We start from the raw sequence: 15618 nt of genomic DNA, 5'->3' as shown, positions 1-15618 counted from the left end.
TCAAGTTCAGAGTTATATTCTAATGCAGTACAGAATCTGGAAAATATGAAAGCTAAAACTTAAAGTATCATGGGGAGGGCAAATAGTCCTTCTTCTCTTCCTCTTGTTCCTCCTCCCTGGGAGGGCTGCTGCAGGGCAGCTGGATGGAGCCTGTCCAGTGCTGCCCCTGCTCATGGCTCCTGGCTTTTAGATGCCTTTCATGCTGCTCAGCTGTCTGAAAGCCCAGGGCTCTCCTGCCCATGCCCTGCTCCAGGGGGAGGTGCTGGTTTGGCTGTGCCCCAGCTGTGGTGCTGCCGAGCTGCCTCTGAGAATGGTTCCATCAAACCTTCCCTGCCCTTTTCCCTCACACACAGCACAGCACCCACAGTGCCCTTTTACTCTTTGTTACTGCTCCATTCTCTCAGCATTGTGTGCTTCCTTTCCTGCAGTGCTGGTCTGGCACAGCTGCACCCCTTTAGGGACGAGGCTCTAACGCAGCCCCTAATTCCTGATTCCTCCTCTGATTCTCCCGCAGTGCCCAGACTCGGCGTGCAAGCAGGACCTGCTGGCCTACCTGCAGCGCATCGCGCTCTACTGCCACCAGCTCAACATCTGCAGCAAGGTGAAGGCCGAGGTGCAGAACCTGGGCGGGGAGCTCGTCGTGTCCGGGGTACGTATGGCACAGCCCAGGCTGTTCTGAGCCCAGCTCCCGTGTTAAACACCACAGAAAATAGACAGGAGGTGCTGGAGCGTGCACAGCTTTAATGCATGCAGAGTTTGTGTTGCTGCCTCGCTGTTCTCTTGCTGTGAAAATACAGACTTCACATTTCCTTACTCAACACTGTTTGTAGACAGATTCACTTCACCTCTGTGTAATCTGTTTTCCAGACTGTTTTTCGCTCTTAGTGAGGTTAAATCGCTTTATCTGTGCAGCTAAACCTGCCCCACGTCTCTGCACAGCCTTGGAACACGCTGGGGTCCTGCAATGCTCTGGAGATGTTAATATTTCAGGATGGCTGTGCCCTGAAGAGTGCAGGGATTTTTAGTGGCTGTTCTGGTTTCTGACAGCTGGAAGCTGCCCCAGGCCAGCTTGCTTCCTTATTCCAGCCTTAACTTTGCAAATAACTTTTTTCCCTGTAGTTCATGAAATGCTTCCTCCTAAGAGGATTCTGTATGACAGATATTTGGGGGGAGGGAAGTGAAGCTAAATTCTTAATTTCTTCTGGCATACTCTTCCTTGCCCTGCACAGGCACGTTTGGTCAGTGGTGCTTTTGCCCAGCCATGTCAGGACTGAGGAAGGAGGCTGGAAGAAGGGACAGAATTTGCTGATAGTTCAGAATTGCTCCCTGAATCCTGATCAGCAAATGGAAAAAACTTCCCACATTCTGCCATTTTGATACCACAGAATCATGAAACAGTTTGGGTTGGAAGGGACCTTAAAGTTCATCCCATCCTACCCCTGCCATGGCAGGGACACCTTCCACCATCCCAGGCAGCTCCAAACCCTGTCCAGCCTGGCCTGGGACACTTCCAGGGATCCAGGGGCAGCCACAGCTTCTCTGGGCACCCTGTGCCACTGATATTTTCCAGTGAAACCCTGCTTGATATTTCAGTTGCTTAAACTTACTAGCACAGGCTTCCCCCAAAATAACAGGGAGAGCTGTGGAAGGAGAGCTTTGGGGCAGCAGCAGCAATAGCCTTTGGGGCAGGGAGCAATAGCTCCCTGCAGGAGCTGAGCCCATCTGGGATGATGGGGCTGTGCTGCCCCTCCTGCTGCCTTTCCAGCCCCCAGAGCAGCCCCAGGGGCTGTGGTGGATGTGCTGCTGTTCTGTCCTGGAGCTGGGAGGCTGAAGGCATGGTGCTGTCAAAGCAGGAGATGTGTTACTGTGCAGCAATACCCACTCCAGGGCTTCAGTGCAGTTACTCAGTGTCTCCAGGAGTTACATCCCCCCTGCCATGAATTAGTGACAGAACAGCCTGGCCTCTGTGGTTTGACCTCCTGCTTTTATCCCTTCTCCTCGAGCCTGTCCAGCAGGGCTGGGGGTTGCCAGCAGCGGTGTTAATGCCCATGGGGTGATCAGATGAAGACCTCAGCCAGTGCAGAGGCATCACCTGTCTGAAAGGAAAGTTCTGTCCAGTGTTAGTGCCCTGCCCCTGCACCAGAACCACGGCCCAGGCAGGCAGAGCTGGCACCTTCAGAGTCTGACAGCTCATTCAGAAAGCACCTCCTGCTCTCCTGGCCTTTAACAATTCCTCCTGCTGTGAGGATTCCTGGAAACACTCCAGGGCTGTGGTTTCCAGCCTGGTGAGGAGGAGGGCAGAGCTCAGTGGTTTGCCAGAGGATCTGAGGTGCCACGTGGGGTGGAAGGGAGGGGACAGTGCCCCAGAGAAGCCACCAGAACCAAGTCCTGCCTCAGATCAAACCCCTGTCCCAGCCCCCTGGGCCTTGGCAAGCTGGGGATCCCACCCAGAGCAGGACCCTGGCCCCTGGAGAAGGGGGTCCCAGCTGAGGTCACCACAGTGCTCCTCCCCTCTTCCACCCAGCCCTGCTCTCAGCTCTTTATCCCCACTGTGCCCTACAGCTCTGACAAATTCATGTTTTTCCTTGTTTTGATGCTCTTGTAAATCAGGAACCAGCTGGGAAAGGGCTCCAGGCCAGGCTGGTGATGCAGTTGTGTTCCTTCCTTCCCAATCCAACTCAGTATTGTAGGGCAATTTAAATATTTATTATCAGTGATTAAGATATTACTACAGCTTTATTAATTTCATTAGAGAATAAGCAACTGTTAAAGCTTAGTCACAAAAGCAAAGGGCAGAATACAAATGGTTCCCACTACCATTAATATGGAAATGCAGACAGGGGGGCAAACACTGCTTTTGTGTTGGTGGCACGAGTCAGGTTTGTAACCACCGAGCGTCCAGGGGAAAATCCTGCCTCAAACCAGGAGCCTCAGCTTTCAAAGGAAAAACAGAAATCAGCCACATGAATCAGTTTTCAAGTGGTTTTACCCCCAGGCCTGGTGTGCTCAGTGGAAGGCTGTGTTTGGGGTTCCGGGGGTGTGACCGTGTGTCCCTTGGCAGGTGGACAGCGCCATGTCCCTGATCCAGGCGGCCAAGAACCTGATGAACGCCGTGGTGCAGACGGTCAAGGCCTCCTATGTGGCCTCCACCAAGTACCAGAAGTCCCAGGGCATGGCCTCCCTCAACCTGCCGGCCGTCTCCTGGAAGATGAAGGCTCCGGAGAAGAAACCCCTGGTCAAGAGGGAGAAGCAGGACGAGACCCAGACGAAAATCAAGAGGGCATCCCAGAAGAAGCACGTGAACCCCGTGCAGGCCCTCAGCGAGTTCAAGGCCATGGAGAGTATCTAGAGGCGAGCTCTGGCTCGGGGGTGTTTTTCTCTAGCCACTACTGCTACTTCCAGAACTCTACTTTTAATACCCTAAGAATTTTTCAAAAATTTACTATTCCTTCAAATGTATTTACTTAATATAATTTTGATAATTGTGTTTAGATTACCCAGGGAGATACTCAAATTTTTAAGTCCTATCAGTATATCTTCAGCTTGCAGAAGTGTGGTAATTTAGATGGTTTTTAGATTACAGGGGTGGATTTCTAGCTGGAAACTGTTTTTTGTAATCTTGCTTTAAATGAAATATTCTATAACCAAAGAGGATTTTACAGTACAACTAACGGTTAACACTAATACTGGATCATGCTACTCAGAGACTCACTTTATCACAGTGATTGAGAGACAAAAGTTAGATTTTTTTACTCAAAAAATCTTAATGCAAGTATTGTATGTGCTAGTGTATCTCTGTGGGGGTGGAGAGGGAGCAAGCTCAGGAGTCTGGAATTCCAGCAGGCACCGGCTGTGTGAGCACAACTGGAAAACAGCTGGAAAACCGCTCCACCCGTGCTGGGTTTTGCTGAGGACGGTGTTCGGAGCTGGGCTCGGCGGTGCCCCGGGGCTGTGATGCTGCTTTTCCTGGGCTGCCCCGGAGCCCTCTGGGCATTTCCCCAAAAAATTCCTTAGAAACCCTGGTGGCACCGCTCCCTCGGAGGGGCTCCGCTGCTGCCGGGGAGCTCCCGGGGCCGATCCCTGTGGAAACCTCCCCCGGTGTGCTTGTAATGCCTGCTTACAAATTACTAATGTGTTTTGCTGCGGGACACTAATAAAGTTGCTTTTCCCAGCTGGTTCATTGTGGTGCTGTGAATGGAGCGGGGCCCAGCCCGCCCCTCGCCCCCCCCTCGCCATTCAGATGCAAATCAGCTTTGTGCTCATTCCTCATAATTGCTCTGCATCCCGCCTTGGGCTTCCAGAGGCACCCAGGAAATCGTGTTTGCTCAGGCTGCAATTTAGACTGTACATTATTTGTGATAACTATAGCTACAAGGTATAATTTCGCTGTCTTATTTAAATTTTATGAATTTCAGTGTGTTTCACACATCCCAGTCGAGTCGGGTGCAGGGAAGCGGTGCCTGTTCCTGTGGAGCTGGAAAAGCCTGGGCTGCAGTCAATGTCTAAAGTGCAGCTCCATTTTAGAGCTGAGCCTTGGCACTGAAATGTTATAATTTTATTTATCTCAATCAGCTCATAATTTACTGTATTAAGGTTATTGCTGTCGTGTTACTGTAATGCCGGTCGGAATTAAGCTAAATAGTTTTTTGAGATATTTTTGCCAAATGTATTATGTTTTCAAGCATTTTGGCCTCTTGAGTACTGCTATTAACCAGTGGAATTATAGGCTATTTTCATATAGCCTTAACATGTAAACAGGCTCGGAGGGGGAGCTGTGCTCCACTGCCATTTGGGGGTTAACAGCCTGTAGGTCTTCTTTTAGAGATAATTATTAACTGAATTTATACAATATGGGGTTTTTTTTCTCCTGGTATTGTCTTAAAGGTGACATTCCCTGGGCTGTCTGGGGAGTACAGCCAATGACTCCCCCCCAATACAATCTATTAGTAAGCTTAAAAAAAATACCTCTATTAAGATGTACAGACAAATTTACACGTATTTAGCTTTTAAATACATGTTAGTTTAATTTATGCTACAAACATTGAGCATCAAGAAATTAAGATGGTGAGAGCTACAGCCCCAGGGGGTGCAGGAGCAGCAGGAACACGATGGGGACAGGAGGCCAAAAAATCCTCAATTCATATTTCTTTTGTACCCGAGAGTTGCTCCTCTGGGACTCGTGTTTGGGTTTGGGGCAGAGAAGGGCAGCGAGGTGAATCGCTTTTGGTGTAACATTTAATTGATCCCTTCAGGAGTGCGGCAGCAGCGGCTGGAGGGGAGAAAACGCCTCCCCCCTCAGCAGAGAGGGGATTTCGTGTGGTGAAACCCCAGTTCCAGCAGCTGGTGGTGGAGCCACCGGGGCTGGGGAGATCCTGGGGCCGGGGCAGGGCGGCTCCTCATCCTGGAGCGACCCCGGCTCTGGCTCCAGCCCCGGCTTCTGCTCCAGCTCCTGCTCCATCCCCAGCTCTATCCCCGGCTCCTGTCCCTGCTCCATCTCCAGCTCTATCCCCGGCTCCTGTCCCTGCTCCATCTCCAGCTCTATCCCCGGCTCCTGTCCCTGCTCCATCCCCAACTCCATCCCCGGCTCCTGTCCCTGCTCCATCCCCAACTCCATCCCCGGCTCCTGTCCCTGCTCCATCCCCAACTCCATCCCCGGCTCCTGTCCCTGCTCCAGCCCCGGCTCCTGTCCCTGCTCCATCCCCAACTCCATCCCCAACTCCATCCCCGGCTCCTGTCCCTGCTCCATCCCCGGCTCCATCCCCGGCTCCTGTCCCTGCTCCAGCCCCTCCGGGTTGTTCAGCACCAGCCCAAGAGCCGGGTGGGTCAGGAGTTCAAAAGCCCCAAAGCTCCGATCCCGCCGTGCCAGGGAATTCCAGCCCTGCGTGGGAAAGCGGCGCTGGAGCAGCGGCTCAGCGAGGGGGTCCGGCCGCCAGCGAAGCTGCGACTTTATTAGGGAGCCAATTGAGGAGAATTACAGTAATTACTGCTGCGTGTAATTAAGCGCTGGGGAAGGGCTCGTGCCGGAGGATGACGCTGGGCTCGGACGGGCGGGGAGAGCTCCGGGGATGCTCCAGCCGCTTCCCCCGGCGGTGGGCAAGGAGCCGGACCCCACTGCCCAGCTCCAGCCCTCCGTGGGGATGCGGGGACCCACCGAGGCTGTGGGATTCCCCTGCCCGCCGGCTTCCCACGGCTGCTCCCCAGGCACCGCCTGCAACAGCCAGACTGCTTGCTGGAGGGGTTTGGGGGTTTTTTGAAGAGATTTGGGGGTTTTTTGCAGTGCAGTGGGACGGCAGCTCCACTGAGGCTGTGCCAGAGCCCGGCAGACCTGGCAGTGCAGGGAGCTCAGGAAGATGAACCCACGTTATCTTCTAAAGTGTATTAGTGAAACCACATTAAATCCTCAAGAGATAAGTCTTACTCCAGATTTCAAGTGCTCTTAATTCAATTCCGCGGTGAATGGAGCCACGTTGAATTTATGCCGCTTTAATTGTGTGTGAAGTTTCCGTGCCACGATTTAATGCCCGTTAATGAGCGCCTTTCCCACTGCAGCCCTCCCTGCTCTCACTGCTCCTGGGATGTGCCAGGAGGGGCGAGCAGGGCACCCCGAGCCGTGTGTGCTTGCACGGCTCCAAACCAGGCCACGGCTGCCAAACCTCAACCTCACAACTTGAGGAGAGAGCAGAGAGGGTGGGGAGGGGCGAGTGCATCCAAAACCCAACAAACGGATGAGAAAAGGAAAAATCCATTAAGGGACATCAGCTGCTCCAGTGCTGCTGTGGATGGGGGAGGCTGGGGAGACACAGACTGTGGGCTCTGCCCCGAGCACTCCCTGCCTCAGGGTGCCAGGCTTTGGGGAGCCCAGGCTGAGCCAGCACAGCCCCCCTGATGCTCTTGTGGCTGCAGGGGAAGGAGCAGGAGCTGTTCCTGGCCCAGCCACCTCTGACTCCAGTGCTTAGCCTGACCTCCTCTCGAAGCTGGAGGAATGAGGGGACCCTTTTAGCTCCAAAATTAAGGATGGAAGTGCCCATCCCACCTCCCAGAGCTGCACTGGGAGAGGGTCCAGTGAGCCCTAACCAAGGTTTCCATCTGCCCCAGGACCCCCCAGCCCTGGGGCCCCTCCAGCCCTGCCTGTGGCTCTGCACAGGGGCTGGGGCAGGACAGGCTCAGCCCTGACCCTGTCCCTGTCCCCATCCCTGCCAGGGGAGGGTCAGGCAGCCACAGCAGCCCTGTCATTACCCTGGGCTGTGTGGATCAGCAGCACCACTTGGGAAACAAACCTCTCATTAGTGGGGACACCGGCCTGGTCATTTGTGACCAGGGAAAGCAGCCCAGGACTTGCCTGCCCTTCTGTGTCACTCTCTGGGGACACATGGCCTGCAGACGGAGGAAGGACGCCCCTCTTTGGGGTGCAGCCCCCCTGGCTGAGCCTTGGCCACGCTCCCCATGGTGCAGTGAGTGCCCTGTGAGGTGCCATGGCTGCACTGCCAGTGCTCAGACAGGACCCCTGAGACCTGCAGGAGCTGCAGAGAGGAGGTGGCTGCAGCCCATGGGGCCCCACTGGCCACCCCTCCTTGGGTGATCCCCCTGCAGAGCCCAGAGCCCCCTGGGCAGGGGGACACGGGGTGGATGTGGGGACCCTGAGCACCAGCACTGCCCAGGACCTTACCCAGCCTCTGCCCCACGAGTGCCCAGCCAGGGCCCAGTGCCCACGAGCAGCACTGCCAGGAAACTCTTCTTTGTTTTCAATTTTTGGCCTCCTTTCAGTGCTCCACGTCCTTGGCTGTGTCACTGTGCCGGTGTGCGGGAAACAGCCCAGGAGGGTCACCAGGACCTTGCCAGGGACACAGGCAGCTCCTGCTGTCATCCCAGGCCACAGGGGCTGTCCCAGGGCTGGCACTGTTGGCACTGACCAGGAGCCAGCACCTGCTCCCTCCCGAGCTGCCCCGGAGGCCCACGGGCACCCCTCCATCCCCCGGGCCAGCACAGGCCCCAGTGAGCCCCTGCTCAAAATCTGGTCAGGACTTGTAGAAAGAGTGAGTGGGGTTTTGGTTTTGGGGTTGGACAGGGAGGGCTGCTGGTGGTTTTCTCCCTGGCTCATCCCCTAAGGAGGTGTTAGACAATCCCCACCTCAAATCCAGTGTGACACAGCGACAAGGCCAGGCAGGGCCTGAGAAATCCTGTGCTGATCCCCCCCACTCCTCCTGGATCCCTGCTTCACCTGGCATCGTTCCAGAGGCTCAGGTTTCCAGCAGAAAAGCCCCTTCCCCCTTCCCATGCTTATCCTGACTTGTTGCCATCAGATTTATTTTATTTTTTTTAAAGCCTACAAAGTAAAGCTTTGGCAAGGCTGGCTGGGAAAAGCATTTCAGATAAAAATAGGGGAAAAAACATAAAATTAATGCCAGCAAAAACAGTCTGAATAAACCCCAAAAAGAGAAAGCTCAAAAGAGAATCAATAATTAGCTCTGCTACTTAACAGTAACAAGTGACACACTGTATATGGGAGCCACAAATATTTGAGCCTGCTGGCTGCAGAGTCACAAGAGGGATCTGGTGGCATTTGTGCCCATCCCTGGTGGTGGCAGAGCCCTGCAAGGACTAGGGGATGGAAGTGACCAGCTGGGCTCTGCGAGGCCTGGAGGGAGTGCAGGGATTCAAACATCCCCTCCTGGGGGGTGACACAAACACGGCCCCCCATGGGAACACCGCTTGTTCCCCTTCTGCAAACCTCAAATTCCCCAGCTGAGCCCTCAGCTTGTTCCCTCCACTGTACACCTGTTTTTCCAGCAGTATCCCATGAAAACAAGCCATTCCCCACACCCCAATATACTTTAATAACCAAGTTATTGGCACACAGTGCTGGGATCTCGTCTCGTCCAGCAGTTTATTCCAAAGTGCACCTACACCGCTGCCATCCAAACTTGCTGCCACCCCAAATTCCCTGGAACTGGACTGAACCCACGCTTTCACCTCAGCTCCTGGATGATGGTGTTTATAGAGCCCAGGAGCTCCCTGAAGTAGCCATCCTTGTCCCCTTCCCTCTGCTCCTCGGCCGCCAGCTCCTCGTACTCGCTGCGCAGGAGGCTGAGGGTGGTGCCCAGCGCGGGGTCCCCGCGGTAGTGCTCCCTGCAGAAGGCCACCAGGACCCCCACCAGCTTGAGGACCTTTTCTCGTGTGTCGTGCTCGGGCATGGCCAGCAGGTTGGGCACCAGGGAGCACCAGCCCTGCTCCACCACCGCTGGCACCAGCCTGACCTGCCGGTACTGCTGGATTTTCTCCTCCATCTGCTCTCCGTGCTGCGGGTCCTCAAGCAGCATCTGTGGGAAGTGGTGGAACGCAGATTAATGTCCCTGTCAGAGAGGGACTGCTCCCAGGAGCTGGCACAGTAGAGGAGGATGAATGTCCTGTACCACCTGCCATGGACTTGCCACAGAGGACCAGACTGAGGTTGTGTCCTGGCTCCCTGGCCAGGGGCTGTCTGTCCATCCTGGAAATCTCCCAGTGCCTGGGGGTTTCTGTGTCACACAGCCTGGGAGGGGACTCGGGGGCAGAAAGCTCAGCAGCACTTGTAAAGTCTCTGGTCCTTTGCCTTTTGCTGCTGACAGGTGCCTGCAGCACCTAATGAACATCATCACTTGTCTCCATGCTGCTCCTCCCAGAGATGGGGATCTCCATCTCCTCCAGCCACAGCCAGACCTTCCCCTCCCAGCCTTGTCCAGAAAACCCCAGCACTGAAATTCTGCAGGGGGCTGGACCCCTTCCAGCGAGAGAGGCCAGCCCCAGTGACTCCTGTTCAACACTGAGAGCTGCCAGGGTGGTTTATTATTCCAAACCAACCCACCTGAACATCACCCAGCCCATCCCAAACCTGCCAAGGCAGCTCAGAGCAGCCCCCAGCACCCAGGGTACAGCACTCCCAATCATTGTTTTAACACAAACCCAGGGATCTGCCAGGCTGTGCCTGCCCCAGACCCACAGAGGAGGGACCAGATGGGGCTGCCAGAGGGGGCAGCTGGAAATGAGCAGCAGGATCGAATGGGAATGGGTAGAGTCAAAATGCCCTTGTCTGCTCCTTTCCCACAGAGCTGACAGGATCATGTTAGAGTCAGCACCTGATAAGATTTCAGACCTGCTAAAATAATTTGCACCTTTACAAAGTCTCCTGGACAATAAGTGATTTAACAGAGAGGTGCTGCTCTGCCGTGCCTGCAACCCAGGTATTAGAGCAGCCATAATCCGCAGGGCAAATTGGCCATAAACTGAGCCAGAGTGGATTTAATTCCCATTCTCTGGAGTCAGGGAAATGCACAGACTGAACAACAAGCCATGGCAAGGAAAGACAGGCTTTAAACTGACACTTACAGCAGTAATCCAGGGTATTTGAAAATAAAACGGAGAATGTGGCGGGCTGGGCTCCAGCGAGGGACGTGCAGCAGGCAAAGGGACACAGCAGGGCTGGCCTGTCCCCTGGCCTTGGCTGGGCACCACAGCCCAAGGCCAGCATTCCCTACTCGTGTCCTGCTGTTTAAACACCCTTGGGAGGGAATGGTGGCACTGGCTTGAAGGCAAACAAAGGTTTCAGCTTCTCTGGGCTCCCCCAGGCACTCGTGTGGTGTTGGGCAAGGGGCTGCAGGGGACTCATCCCCACTGATGCTGGGCTGGTTCCTCCTCATCCTCGTCCCGTGAGGATGTTCAGGCCTGGCTGGGTTTGGGGGTGAAGGTGGGAGTGTCTGCCCAGGTGCCATCCCAGCTCTCACCTTCTCCATGATGAGGTCGTAGAGCAGCGTCACCACACGGACGTGGAGGGGCTCCATCCCCTTCTGCCTGAAGAGGCTCCTGAGCACCTGGAGGCCGCCCAGCTTGAGGAACTGCTGCTGGGCATAGGGGAAGTGCCTCAGCATGGAGGACAGAGCAAAGAGAGCCTGGTGGAGAGAGAGAGGCCAATGAGGACGGTAGCCATGGCCACCCCATGTGGCACAGCCCCTCTTCATGGCAGTAGTGGGGACAGCAGAAATGCCCAGCCCATCTGCAGAGCTCCATGGAGAATGCATCCCAACCTCTCCTTGCTGAGGGACATGTCCAGCAGTCCTGTTTGCAATCCCAACCCTCCCCAGCACTGTAAGGCTGCCAGACCTTGGGTGCTTCCATCCAAACCCAGGCTGGGCTGTCACTGGGGCAGCCCCTGACAGACCCAACCCCATCAGTTCCCCCTGCTCACCACCACACAGGCACCGAGCCCACAGGATGGGGTGAGGAGTGTCCAGCACCACCCAGCACAGCCTGACCCCTATGAATGGTCTGGATGTCAGGGGTGATGTCCCCACACCTGCACAGTCAGGGGACAAGGCCACGATGTCCCCCAGCACCCAGGTCCTGGCAGGGTGCAGCCCCACGTGCCAACAGCCAGCAGCCAGCGGAGCCCGGGGCTTGGCTTGGAGCCAGGGGACAACTGGGGACCAGCCTGGGTGGCTCTGGCAGCTGTGGTGGCACAGGCTGGCCTGGAGCAGGGCACACACCGGGTTCCTCACACACGGGCTGGGCCGTGCCCGCTCCACACGGACAGATCTGAGCTGACAGCCGCGTCCTCCCCGCTCCCATTCCTTCCTATTTCCATTCTCCGCGTTGCTGCTGGTGCATTTTTGATGCTGCTGTCTCCCTTTTTAATCATGGACCAGAGGAAGGCGGAGGGAAGGAATGCACTTTTGGCCTCGCTGCCGTGCAGGGCTCTGAGCACCGGGGCGGAAAATCCACGGCAGCAGGAGCCTGGGGCTGCTGCCCTGTGCAGGAAGGGACTGGGGCTGCCCTGGGGATCCAGTCTGGACACACAGGACACTGTACACAGCACAGGAGCTGGAAATGAAAACCTCTGACCTCCTGGAAAAGAGGGTTCAGCCCTTGGAGGGTCTTGTACAGCTGTGTGTGGAGTGGGCAATTCTGAGCGCACCCCTCTCCCTTCTCCAGGGGCTGCCAGCACGGTGCACTCAGATTCACTGTAAAGGATTCACTGCAGTGCTGTGAGAGCCCCTGCACGTCCAGCCATCCCTCCCCAGCCCAAAAGGAGCTAAAGGTTGAGCCACAGGCACTCCTGGGAGGAGTTTCTGAGCCTGGAGTATCCAGTGGGATCTCACATCCATGGCCAAATGCAAGAGGGTTCCACAGCCTTCTCCTGTGCCTTTCACTTGCTGGAGGACTCTCACCAGAGAGTTAAAGGGGAACACATTTTAAGGAGCTCATTACAGGTGAATGGAAGAGCCAGCAGTCCCCCCACCGTGCCAGACCCCTCGTGCAGGAGGTTCCTGTGGGAAACAGGGCTGGGGGCTTGGGAGCAGCCAGGTGATGTTACAGAGGTGGCACCACAGGCCAAAGTGAAGGTAATGGGATCTCATGCTCCAGGGAATACAGCAGGGAAGGCAGGGAGAGAGGGGGGGAGAGGGCAAGGAAGCCCCCAGCCCGATGGACAGCGCTGCACATTTGGCTGGGGGCTCTCGGTGCTGCTCCTTGTTCCAAAGCCTCTGCCAAAGGCAGGACACGGGGCTGGCTGCAGCAATTAGCTCCTCCAAACGTCAGCTCCTGTGTTTGTCAGCCTGTGATGGCTGTGCTGCCACAGGGACCCTCGCTGTGCCCCCAGGAGCTGCAGCCCTGTGCCCGTGAGAGCCACTGTGGGCACTGGGGGTCACCCCCAGAGGCAGGGGGGTGAGGGCTCCAGTGCTGCTGGGCTGGTTTGGCATCCAGGGCCCCCCCTCCTGCTCCCCTGGGAGTGAAACCCAGCCAGCGAGGGGAGCAGAGGGGGTCCCACACTCTTCAGATGTCCCTGATATCCTGGAGGTGTTTTTGCAGAACTCAGCACAAACCCAGAGGCGCAGCCCCACTCCTCACCTTCTTCCTGACAGCCAGGGGCTGTTCTGTGGCCAGGATAACCAGGAGCTTCTGCAGGGCACCACCCTCGATGGCTTCAATCTGCACTCTGGGGTTGCTGCAGGGATGAAAGCAAAAGGCAGGTCACCAATGGAGAGGGGCAGGGCAAGGAGGGAGGGACCCTGCTCCGGCTTGTGCCAGCCCTGGGGTGGCAGCAGGGCCAGGACAGTGCCCGTCCCCTGTGCTGGCCCTGCTGAGGCCCCTGAGGGCTGTGTCCAGTTCTGGTCCCTCATGGCCAGAGAGCCCTGGAGGGGCTGGAGCGTGTCCAGGGCAGGGAACGGAGCTGGGAAGGGGCTGGAGCCCCAGGAGGGGCTGAGGGAGCTGGAAAGGGGCTCAGCCTGGAGAAAAGGAGGCTCAGGGGGCCCTTCTGGCTCTGCACAAGTCCCTGCCAGGAGGGGACAGCCGGGGGGTCGGGCTGTGCTGCCAGGGAACAGGGACAGGAGGAGAGGGAACGGCCTCAGGCTGGGCCAGGGGAGGCTCAGGGTGGACAGCAGCAGGAATTTCCCCATGGAAAGGGAGCTCAGGGATTGGAACTGCCCAGGGAGGTTTGGAGTGCCCATCCCTGGAGGTGTCCCAGGAAGGGCTGGAGGTGGCACTGAGTGCTCTGGGCTGGGGACAGGGTGGGGATGGGGCACAGCTGGGACTCCATGGGCTGGGAGGGGTTTTCCAACTTCAATGATTCTATTTAATTCTATTTCCACCCCACAGTGGACATGAACAGCCTGATCCAAAAGAAAATCCCCCAGGTCCCACCAGTCCTGGCTCATGGTTTTGGAGAAGGTACAAACCCTGCAGCCACCTCAAACACCCCTGAAGTGAAGGCAGCAGGGGTGGGGAGGGCACACTGGGTCACCTGGGCCTTCCCACCACACCCCCCATCCCACCTGGCTTCCCCTGGCAAGGAGCCCTCCCCTGTGGCTCCATGAATCCTCTCACTCCACATCACACCCACTCCTGAGCAGCCTCCATATTCCAGTTCCTGCTTCCCCCTCCCCTCACTTGCTGCGAGCGTGCTGATCACCCACACACCTCCCACAGCAAGAGCTCCTCTCCAAGGACTACTGTGGATAAATGCACCCTTCTGCCTGCCAGGACAGGCTGAAACCTCAGATCAGGATGCCAGCAGCTGCCCAGGGACAGACAGACACACAGACACACAGACAGACCATGCCCCCATCCATGCTGGCACATTGCAAGCCCACTTCTGACGTGCCTGGGAAGGCAGTGGAAGTGTTGGAGGCTCCAGGCTCCCTCCTTGGCAGGGCTTTCGCAGTCAGGGCTCAGCGTGCCAGCTGTCTGAGCCACAATTGCCCTATGCCAGAGGTCCCTGCCCCTGCTGCAGCACCTCAGCCACAGCTCTCACTGCTCCCAGGGAGCTGCTGCAGCAGCGCTTGGGTTGCAGTGCGAGATGTAACCAAAACCTGTGTTCTGTCAGCAGCTGTGGCATTGCTCTTCATCTCCCCCACCACCCATCCTCCCTCCGGGGGATCCCCTCTGTCAATGGGCCCTCGAGTCTGGCTGCAGGACTGATAAAATGACATCATCCCACTGGGAGATGCTCCACCCAGGGGAGGAGCCAAGCATTCCCACCTGGACACAATCTGAGACTCGGAACACCGCAGGCAGCCGTTCTCCACTGGATCCCAGAGGAAAAACAGACCCAGCTACAGCACTGGACCTTCAGAGGAAACCTACACCCTTCCATGGGATCTCTGCTCCAGCAGCACCACACCTGACACTGCAGGGACTGCAGCCACCATTTAACCAAAGTGCTCCCAACACCCTGCCCAACAGCTGTCAGGTTCTGACTCTGTCAGGGGGTTGGTTTTTGTTGGTTTTCTTTTTAGTACTACTGCATTTTTATTTTAATTTCCTTAGTAAAGAACTGTTATTCCTATTTCCATATTTTTGCCTGAGAGCACCTGGATTTCAAGATTATAATATTTTGAAGGGGAGAGGGGTAGTTTACATTTTTATTTTTTGGGGGAGAGGTTTCTGCCTTCCTTAGCAGACACCTGGCATTTTCAAACCAAGACAAGCAGCCACGGCCCAGCCCCTCCCTGAAATAAGACAGACAGAGGCAGGCAGGGTCATAAAGAAACAAAATCAGAGACAAATGGAGCTGGGCAAGCAGCAGCTTGGAGTTAAAACCATGGTTCAGAGCAGATCTGGTGTGGGGCTTCCCAGCTGGCAATACCTCAGGGGAGGAAAAGGGGGTTTGCTGAAAGCCACCTTTGATTTCTCCTTCCTCACCCGCCTGCTGCAGAGACATCCAGGCACAGCCATGGCACAGGCACCCTGCCGAGGTGGGGGCATCTGTCAGCTGCCCAGACAGGGCAGGAGGGAGAAAGAACAAACCCAGGAGCTCCGGGATCCTCCTGCAGATTAGATTTTGGCAGAGCAATTCTCAGACCCCCATGTACCAGCCCCACAGCATCCCTGAAAGCAAACCAGCTTCTGCTGGGTCAGCTGGGACCTGACACATCTACCCTGTCCATCCCCAGCCTCCCCATGCCAGGAAGGGCAGCAGAGCCTCCTCCTGCAAAAACAGGATGCGATTTTCCACCCCAGTATGTTGAGCCATCGATGGCATCTCTGAACGGGCTGGGCACGGATCTGGGCAGTCAGAAGGGGCAAACAGCACAAGCCCTAAAACTTCAGCTGTCCCCAGGCCACTCCTGGGCCCAAGGCCACTTGCCCCAG

At 56.2% G+C, this 15618-nt stretch overlaps 2 protein-coding genes across 5 annotated transcripts in view; one reads left to right on the top strand and one right to left on the bottom strand.

The window, feature by feature from the left end:
• Window positions 1–4171, top strand: part of CTNNA1 (catenin alpha 1) — a 118122-nt gene extending 113951 nt beyond the window's left edge. For both annotated transcript variants that reach the window (XM_086851755.1, XM_086851754.1), the window contains exons 17-18: window positions 515–649; window positions 3062–4171. In XM_086851755.1, the coding sequence (XP_086707881.1) occupies window positions 515–649; window positions 3062–3349 (423 nt within the window). In that variant the 3' untranslated portion in view covers window positions 3350–4171. The remainder of the gene's footprint in view (window positions 1–514; window positions 650–3061) is intronic.
• Window positions 4172–8860: 4689 nt separating this feature from the next.
• SIL1 (SIL1 nucleotide exchange factor) overlaps window positions 8861–15618 on the bottom strand; it is a 104869-nt gene continuing 98111 nt past the window's right edge. For all 3 annotated transcript variants that reach the window (XM_086851756.1, XM_086851758.1, XM_086851759.1), the window contains 3 exons: window positions 12877–12973; window positions 10758–10922; window positions 8861–9317 (listed from right to left, as the gene is read on the bottom strand). In XM_086851756.1, the coding sequence (XP_086707882.1) occupies window positions 8967–9317; window positions 10758–10922; window positions 12877–12973 (613 nt within the window). In that variant the 3' untranslated portion in view covers window positions 8861–8966. The remainder of the gene's footprint in view (window positions 9318–10757; window positions 10923–12876; window positions 12974–15618) is intronic.

Source organism: Cyanistes caeruleus, chromosome 15 (genome assembly GCF_971803275.1).
Source record: "Cyanistes caeruleus chromosome 15, bCyaCae1.hap1.1, whole genome shotgun sequence".
Taxonomy (NCBI): Eukaryota; Metazoa; Chordata; class Aves; order Passeriformes; family Paridae; genus Cyanistes; species Cyanistes caeruleus.
This window is presented reverse-complemented; position numbering and strand designations above follow the sequence as displayed.